The 10,013-nt window shown below is 27.8% G+C and overlaps 1 protein-coding gene and 1 non-coding gene across 2 annotated transcripts; one reads left to right on the top strand and one right to left on the bottom strand.

Moving 5' to 3' along the window:
• Window positions 1-2,546: 2,546 nt before the first annotated feature.
• LOC123895596 (protein PLASTID REDOX INSENSITIVE 2, chloroplastic-like) lies at window positions 2,547-4,635 on the top strand. Its single transcript, XM_045946031.1, has 3 exons — window positions 2,547-2,829; window positions 2,935-3,033; window positions 4,222-4,635. Exons 1-3 carry the CDS (start codon window positions 2,599-2,601, stop codon window positions 4,417-4,419), a joined length of 528 nt encoding a protein of 175 aa, XP_045801987.1. The 5' UTR covers window positions 2,547-2,598; the 3' UTR covers window positions 4,420-4,635.
• A 207-nt stretch (window positions 4,636-4,842) lies between these two features.
• On the bottom strand, window positions 4,843-4,916 carry TRNAN-GUU. Its single transcript has one exon. It is a non-coding gene; the product is annotated as a tRNA-Asn (tRNA).
• Window positions 4,917-10,013: the final 5,097 nt, after the last annotated feature.

Genomic DNA, 10,013 nt, shown 5'->3' with positions numbered 1-10,013 from the left:
GTCCTTATTTCTCAAAAAATTATTAATATGTTAGTGAAAATACATGACTCACAAAAATCATCAAAATAATTAGGTCCCCGTATTAAATATGAGTATAACATATAGGTCCCGCATAAATTACACAAAAGATTAGGTCGTTGTATTGATATATGAGTATAAATATATGTCTCACAAAAATAATAAAAAAATGGAAACTTTATTAATAAGAGTAAAAACATAAGCCATGCATCCTCGACGTTACTAAAAACACAAGTTCTTTGAGAGTAAATATAGATTCTACAGAATGTATTGATGACCAATATATTCCAAAAGAATGACCAATGATGACAAGTTAATTTTTTGTTACGGTAAAATAAAAGAGAATTTATTTATCAAAAAATTAGTCCTTATATCAACAACAAAAAATATTCCAAAAAAAAATATTCCAAAAAATATTCCAAAAAAATTAGTCCTTATACCATGGAAATTATGTATTTGAGACTCAATTAAGATTCTAACAGTGTGGAAGAAGATAACTGGCTTGGATTTAATGCTTCTTCAAGTGGTTTTTTTTAATTAAGAAGCTGAGTCATTCAATTGACTTGTCACGTTTGCATTGACCAAGTTAAAATTGACCTTTTCGCAAAAAAGAATAAAGATAGAGAGTCAAAAGTATTATTTTCAAAATTAGGGTGCTAAAATCGCAACCTTGTAAAATTTAGGGGGCTAAAAATACAATTTATGCCTACTACTACTATTATTTATACAAAAGTTTGTTTTTTTTTAATTTCCTTAACTATACCAACCTTTGAGTTAGCTTTATATACTATTAGGGCCCGTTTGGTGCGCATGATATGATAGTGACATGATAGGATATACAACAGGACAGTGATAGGATAAGATATCAGCAGGATAACAATTATCCTCAGTTATCCTATCATGTGTTTAGTGCACACAGGATAACAAACATGATAACTATTATATCATTTTTTTAATACATACTTGTTCATACCAATATGATAAGATACATAACATATTTAAATGGCAAAATTACCCTTGTAAAACAATTGTTATTTTTTTAAAATTATATTGTAATACTTTGAATTTTATAAATAAAAATATAAATAAGTAATCAAATATCTTTAAATTTTAAATACAAATCATGAGAAAAAAAACAAATTAAGTTTTTTATATGAATCATGATCAAATAAATAACTCAATTATATATGTTAGATAAGCTAAATAAATATATGATATATCTCATATGTAAATAATAAAACTACCATTGCAAAAGAATTATATTTAAATTAATATTCCTATTTTGCAATTTTTTAATAATTATTTTACTTTAAAATATTGTAATTTTAGGAGAATTTTGATTTTTTAGATTATATAAATTACAAAATTACCCTTGTGAGAAAATCACACACACACACATATATAGGGGAGGGATCAAATTACACCGATGTAACATTTGAGTAATGTTACACTGCTCAATAACGCTTTAACGAATACAAATTTTACAAAATCCACCGTTGGATTGAAAGCTTATATCGTATAGATCATCCATGTTGAATTGTATAAAAATCTAAAATCGTTTGATATGTTTTTGAGATAGATCAAGATTAACGGTATTCAATAAAAACGCATAAACCATTAATCTTCATGGGTCTCAATAACATATCAAACGATTTTAGATTTTTGTAAAATTCAACATACATGATCTATACGATATAAGTTTTCAATCCAACGGTGGATTTTGTAAAATTTGTATTCGTTAAAGCGTTATTGAGCAGTGTAACATTACTCAAATACTACACCGGTGTAATTTGATCCCTTCTCATATATATATATATATATATATATATATATATATATATATATATATATATATATATATATATATATATATATATATCTATAATTAATACTCCCTTCGGTCCTTATTATAAGAAATACTTTGACAAAATCACACAGACCAAGGAAGGTAAATTTTCTCATTAATGATTCTAACATTTTATGTTATATTCCAAAACTAACCTTTGACTAGCATGAAAAATAGACTTCTCTAATTAATGCACTAACATTATAATGAATTATTTGATTGTATTTAATAAGGGTACAAATGGAATTGTGTCAAAGTGTTTCTTATAAAAAGGACCAAATAAAAATTCTAAAGTGTTTCTTATAAAAAGGACCGGAGGGAGTAATAAAATAATTAATTTTTAAATATATATATATATATATTTAAAAATTAATTATTTTATTATTAATTTATTATCAAATTATTTTATTATTTATATTTTATTAATTTTCAGTTTTTTATTTTAAAATATATTTTATAGAATAAATAAAAATAAAAAAAACTTATCATATCCTGCTGGTAACCCAGTTCAAATTCAGGATAAAGATTTTAACCAGAGAAACAGGATAGAATAAACTTCAGGATTAACTTATCATATCCCGCTGTGTCACATTGAGACAAGATATGATACAATTATTTTATCCTATGTCTCTTATCTTTGCACTAAAGGTACCCTTATTATTTATACAAAACATCACTCAATATATATTTGAGTTAGCTTAGCAGATAAAGAACAGCAACTTGGTTTTTCGACAATGGCTTCTTCTACTTTGTGTCTTGCACCCTTCTTCATTCCTTTATTTTCTTCTTCTTCTTCAATTCCTTCGCTATGCTTCTCCCAAACCACTACCAAATGCAATCAACGTTTCTCATTTCCTTCTGTAAATAGAAAGGTTGCAACTTTACCCTTTTCATCCACAAAACATCACGCTACCAAAGCCACTGAGTACAAATTCCCTGACCCAATTCCTGAATTTGCAGTTTCCGTAAGTTTTCTCTTCAATTTTTGGGTTCTGTCACTTTTTTTTTTGTCTAATCCTGTATTAATTTCATTTCCCACTTTTTTTAATTTTTTTTTTTTGGGGTTTCAGGAGACGGAAAAATTCCAAAACCACCTTCTCAATAAGCTTTCAAAGAAAGAAGATATCTATGAAGACTCAGTTGAAGAAATTGTTAGAGTTTGCACAGAGGTTGGTTTTCTGTATTATTGTCATTTCCCTTTGTTTTAGGTAATATGATTACATTGAATTATGTTTATTTTCTTAAATTGTTATTGTTGACATGTTAATGTATGTGTCATATATGGTGTCTGTGTTTCATAGATTACAAGATTTGTGTTTTTGCTCTTTTTTGAGTTGACTAATGAATTTTTTGAAGAAGTTGAGTAATGAATTTTGTTTCTATTCAAAGTCCATATTTGATAGTATCTATCTTTTTAAAGTAATTTGTTATTTTGGTACTAGTACCTATCGTCCGCGTAACTAAATTACAAAAATATACCTAAATATGTTTTTTATTAATCATTTTGGTTCTCGTATGTGCCTTGCCAGTTGCCTTCCATTGGTTAGTTAGTCTGGTCTCGAATGTATTTTTTGTTAGTCACTGTGCATGAAATTAATTACTAATAGAAGACATACTTATGGACGTTTTTGTTATTTCAATATATTTAAGGACTATGATGACATCGCCACACTAATTATGGGACCGAAATGATCAGTAGACTATATTACTGTTTTCTCGCCATGCTAAACATTCAATATTAGCATTCCTTGTCACCCTGCTTTGGATTGTTGTCTGTTGATGTATAACATGAATGGTTCTGAATTTATGTTTATATGTTTATGATTTTATTTGTGACTTTGCTGTTCTTTGTCATTGATGAGGGATGAGAATTGTTGTTACCCTCAGGTTTTTAAGAACATATTGAATTTTCTAGAGTTTTTATCTTTGAGTTAGTGAAATATGTAGTCGATTTCTTACAACTAAAGAGCGCCAGTATTAATTTGAGTTGGTCGACAAAACATGGTTGGTTGTGCAAAAATTTACAGTATGCTCTTAGTTCATACATAGACATATGCAACATTGTAAAGTTGTGAAATTTGATCAATTCGGTATCTTTCGTGATTTGCGATTGACAACACTGCCTTCAAATATGATTTTGTTAAACAAGATATAAAATGCAGCCTAGATACAGTGTTTCTCCACTACCTTTGGTTCGCTTAATATGACAGTTAATGATTGATTCACTATAGTAGTTTCTTCTGTGTGGATTTTGTTTCTGCGCCAATACTATTTCTCGAGCTTTGCTTGACTTGTGAAATGATGTCCATACTTACGTTGTTGCTTGTGAATTCTGTGATTATGATTGATTGGAACAGATTTTCAGCACGTTCTTACATTCTGAGTATGGAGGTCCTGGTACACTCTTAGTTGATCCTTTCGCCGACATGGCTGATATTATAAACGAACGGGACTTGCCTGGTGGACCACAAGCTGCGCGTACTGCTCTCAAGTGGGCCCATGCTAATGTTGATAACGACTGGAATGAATGGATACGTGGGAATAGAAACAAATGAAGTATGTTAAGCACTTAGTTCTGTAGCAACTGTGGTGCACTGGTGCTTATGTTGTCTGAGCTAAATGAGAAGTTTTGATATTTTTGATTTTATGCCTAAGTTTAGAATGATTGTAGGAAAAAAGTACTTATAGAAGAGTTAATTATTTTCTTATTTTGAGAACAGAACTAGTGTGAAGAATTTGCATATTTTTAACTGTGTTTTACATTCAAACTCTGGGATGTGCTGTTGAAGCAATGTTTTAAAAATCGAATTAGACATGGAATCCGCTGGACCTTCAAGTATTGGCTTTAAACCGATCAAATTGAGGAGAAATTATGGTTGAACCGCTCAAATAATGGAATCGCAGATATTGCTGGTTCATGGTTAGATGTGATTCTTATCGAATCACAAATTTGAAAATTAAAAAAAACTAGAATAAGTCGCTAGAAGGAGGGCTTGAACCTCCGACCTTGTGGTTAACAGCCACACGCTCTAACCAACTGAGCTATTCCAGCTACTTGAAAATATAGACAACAATTATCATTTTAATTTTATTACAACACTGTACACAATTAGCAATACAATTTTGTCCACTGATACCTAATACATGTGATTATTATTATTAATTCACAAACCTTTTTCATGAAAATGCCACTACATCCATCTCAGAGATAATAAGATATTACTTATACCAATTTTTAACTTCAAAATAATATTTTGGGACTATATTATTATTTTTTACTCAAGGTACTAAAGTTTTTTTTTTTTTTACAATACGGACTATTGTATTATTGTATTCCTATTTATTATCAATCCACTACATACTTCCACTTTGTTAATAAAAAAGATATATTCATTAAAAAAAAGAAGATAATATTGAAAAATAAATTAGATTATCTATTTATTTTAAAATGACAAATAATACAACATATAAAATATTAGATTGTCCAACAAGGACATTCATTTTTATTGGAGCATTAGCGACTGTTGATTGATTTCATAAACTTTACAAATGAGTTATCTTTTTTAACTTCTGGTTCATATTGATTTCTAAGAGGATCAAAATAACAATTAATAATTTATTTCAAACATTTCAATTGAACTTCTGTTTCATATTTTTAGCTGCTTATTATCTCCCCTAATATTGGGAAAACTAATTCACCAATTGATAACCAGCCTAAAGGGCTGTAAAAATATCTCCAATTATTGGCTCAATTTGGAGATTCATATAAAAATTATTTTCTCAATATTCTTTTACTACTCATTTAAATGCATTATATTGGAGCAATTGAGACGTAACCAACACATCCAAAAATATTTATATGAGAAATTAGGTTTATAAACCAAAATTCAAATAAATTAGGGGAGAACTTATGTATATAATAATTTGTTGCCATGATGCTATTCAATATCTCGACATACATGTTTGAGTGTTCCCAATTATAACTTAAAAGTTATGATTTCATAAGTATCAGTCGTGTAATTAACTTTAGATGTCTAAAGAATAGATCTTTAAGTCCATTACTTTTTGTTTGTATGTATTCTACAAGATGTTCGGTATAAATTTCAATTAACATATGATACTTATCAAATACTTTCTAGAATAATATATATAAAATGAGCTCTTTAAAATAATCTCACAAACTTCTGGTTGTGAGTTTATAACAAACATACATGTGACTATTTAGTTGATGCATCAATTAAAATTTTAGGAATCTAATCGGTCCACATGATCGATGTATTTATTTACAAATATCACCTTATATATATTCTAAAAAATAAAAGATGCTCATTTACTTAATTTATCAACTTCCTTCGAGAACTAGTAACACATAAAAATTATTAGATTGAAGAAACGTCAGGCCCTTCAATTCATATAAAATTATTTTATATTTCACATCATAATAGATTCGGGATGACCCATCCGATCTTGCCAATTACAAACTTAATATGATTTAAATTTTAAACTTCTAGTTTACTTAAACATATATGTGCTCGAGTTGCACTAATATTATAAGTATGCCATAAACTAGAGACAAAAATTGATAATGTGTCTCGTAATATAGAGATACAAGATCTCCTCCATTACTTGTTTCAATATGATGTTTATTTATGTGAATATCCTCCAAGCATATATACTAAATTTCTTTAAGACTTTAAAATATACACTACATTAGTAAAGTGTAACTTTGTTTCTCGATATAACAATGTATTGGCTCTTCTGGAGCTTCAATAATTTTTGTACTATAAAACATAGGATTTAATTCCTTCCAAAATATTTTTTTTTATGAATAGTAATATAGATACATACTTTCATGCTAACAAAATATGTTTCTGCAATTTTTTTCCAGTAGAACATAATAAAAAATAGTAATAATATATTTGTATGAGAATTAAAAGAGTAAAAATAAAGTATAACAAAATAATGTTTATATGGATTTCAACAGAATTAGAAATTAGAAGATAGTAACAATTAAAATATTTTTAAAATTAAAATCAATAAATTGATTTAAATAAGTAACCGAATAATTACAACCAATTTATATTTGCAAAGAATAATCTTTATGAGAGGGAAAAAAACAACGGATGAACCATGCATTCAATCATGAGCTAAATATATCAATAATATTCATCCAATGTATGTGCAACAATGGATATACAAAATAGTTTTGAAATTATCTTTTCAAAGTTGCTATTTCAAGAGCATATTCGAGAGACATAAACAATTCTTCTATTAATTTCCTTTAATTTTGGTCCATCTTATACCAAGATCAAATAGATCATAAATTGTAATATGCCGTAAGAATTTAGTTCTTCAGGAACTCAATAACAAATCTCTTTCTAGAATGGCCGGAGAAATTCACAATTTTACAATCTTTCATTGGGCGATACTAGAAGAATGCTTTAATATTGGATTTTAAGTTCTTCAAGAACTATACAAATAATTTTTTCATTAACAATAGTTAAGGAAATCGATATTCTTTGAGCAATCCATCCAAGATGCATTAATATTAAATCCATATTCTTTGTGATGTAGTTCTTCAAGAACTATATCACAAATGATCTTCATAAGGATGCTCGGTATTAAATTTATAGTTCTTCAAGACCTATGTCTGAAATCTTCAAACATTGATATCAAACTTCTTTCTTTGAGCAATTCTTCAAAGATACTTCAATATTAAGGTTTTTTGACTTTTTTCTTTTTTCTTCTTTAGTTCTTCGGGAACTACTATATCACAAATAATCTTCATAAACAATGATCAAGAAAAATCATTATTTGAGCAATCCTCCAGGGATGCTTGAATGTTGAATTCTTCTAGAATTCATAAGACTATATATAATTGTACATGTAAAAATAAAATAAAGAATAAAGAATTAAAGATATATTATCAAACAAAAAAATGGAATTAATGTAAAAAATGGAATTAATTCTCTTAAAAGTGATGAAAACGTTTTCATACATGAATCCAAGAGGTTACAAAATAGTAAATGTATTTTAATTCAAATAAAGAGTATTAAGGATAAAAATAAGAACGTAAAAGGGTTTAGTTCTTTAGGGACTAACAAATTATACCACATGTTCTTCTTATCTCATTTCCATAAAATTCTATATATAATTCTATGTATAAGCAAGGAGATAAAATACACTTATAGAAATTTAAAACTATCACAATACATATGAGCTAATATTCCATGATTTTTTAAGTTATTCAGGAACTATATAATATCGTTATATTGTAAGAATCGTTCTTTAAGCAATCCTTCGGGGATGCATATATAGAAAATAATTTGATTATTTCTTTTTAAGTTCTTCAAGATATAATATCGTTATAATGTAAAAATAATTCTTTATGCAATCCTTCAGGGATGCATATATAACATTGAGTTCTTCAGGAACTGTATAATATATACTATAAAGTATGAGAAATATATTGGTGCAATCCTTTAGGAATGCATATAAATATTGAATTCTTTTGAAATTCTAAATGAATAATAGATCAAATCAGTTATTTATCCAATTCATTTTACTTATATCTATAAATCTTTGGGATTCATTCTTATATCTATGAATCTTCGGGATTTATATTTTAAAAATATTTTACGATACTTCTAGAAATTGAGGCTTATGAATCTTTAGGATTCATATTTTAAAAGTTCATCATACTATGAATCTTCAGGATTCATAATTCAAAAATTTCACTACGATACTTCTGGACCGTAAGATTCATATTTTAAAATTTTATCAAACTATGAATCTTCAGTATTCATATTTAAAAAATTTCACCACGATACTTCTGGATCGTAGGCCGTGAATCAATATAAAAAAAACGAGAAGAAATAAAATGATCTGATAAAAAATAGAATAAAAAATCATACAGAAAATAAAATTATCACTTCCCGTGGTTGCTATACCTTTCTTGAAAGAGAAGAGACTATCATGCTGATAACGTGTTATGAACTATTTCTAAAGAATAACAATAACAGAGAAGGAGAAGAAAAATGAGAGAAGAGAAATGAATATACTCTTGTTATTATTCTATTCACAAGTGTGTGTTTACATGGAAATAAGAGTGTTATTTATATGACACACTAGGGGACAAGAAAACATACACCATAATGGGCATTCATTACATATTATTCATAACATCCTTGAAATTATCATATTTTACTTTTATTAATAAATGTGATTTTGTTTTTTTTTTTGCTTATATTATGGGACGGAGGGAGTACTCAATACTCCCTCCGGTCCTTTTTATAAGGAACAATTTGGAAAAAAAATTTGGTCCTTTTTATAAGAAACAATCATTAAATTTATTCTTACAATTCCATTTCTACCCTTATTAAATTGTATCCATTCCAAAGTTATGCATTAATTAGAGTGACATACTCCCTCCGGTCCTTATTATAAGGAACAATTTGGAAAAAACACACATACCAAGAAACCTTATCTTTCTTAATAAAAATTCTAAAATTTTACTATTTATTCCAAAACTAACCTTGGTATATTAATTTATCCTTAGGGAATATATCACTCTAATTAATGCATAACTTTGGAATGGATACAATTTAATAAGGGTAAAAATGGAATTGAAAGAATAAATTTAATGATTGTTTCTTATAAAAAGGACCAAATTTTTTTTCCAAATTGTTCCTTATAAAAAGGACCGGAGGGAGTATTCCCTAAGAATAAATTAATACACCAAGGTTAGTTTTGGAATAGATTGTAAAATTTTAGAATTTTTATTAAGAAAGATAAGGTTTCTTGGTATGTGTGTTTTTACCAAATTGTTCCTTATAATAAGGACCGGAGGGAGTATTGTTGTATCTTTTAAGAGTTGACGTTCGATACAACTGACCACCTTCATTTAGCGTATGTTTGGTTACGCGTTTACACAAGCAAAACGCGAGTTTGTCGTAGCAAACGTGCGTTTTCTGTTTTCTGGGTTGTTTGGATAAAATCCAAACGCGAATCAACACTCAAACGCGAGTAAACTTGGAGCTACAAATCCAAGCTTTTGCTTCAAAGCAAACTCGGTTTGTGATTTTTTCTTTTTTTCCTACTTTTTTATTCCTTCTTTGCCCCTAACTGTTGTCTTTCTCAAATTCACTCT

This window comes from Trifolium pratense, linkage group LG7 (genome assembly GCF_020283565.1).
Source record: "Trifolium pratense cultivar HEN17-A07 linkage group LG7, ARS_RC_1.1, whole genome shotgun sequence".
Lineage (NCBI taxonomy): Eukaryota > Viridiplantae > Streptophyta > Magnoliopsida > Fabales > Fabaceae > Trifolium > Trifolium pratense.
This window is presented reverse-complemented; position numbering and strand designations above follow the sequence as displayed.

Bases quoted from the DNA above. Each gene is read 5' to 3' on its own strand.
- LOC123895596 (XM_045946031.1), top strand. From the start codon at position 2,599: ATGGCTTCTTCTACTTTGTGTCTTGCACCCTTCTTCATTCCTTTATTT. The intron at 2,830-2,934 runs GTAAGTTTTCTC...TTGGGGTTTCAG, and splicing joins TTCCTGAATTTGCAGTTTCC to GAGACGGAAAAATTCCAAAA. The intron at 3,034-4,221 runs GTTGGTTTTCTG...TGATTGGAACAG, and splicing joins TTGTTAGAGTTTGCACAGAG to ATTTTCAGCACGTTCTTACA.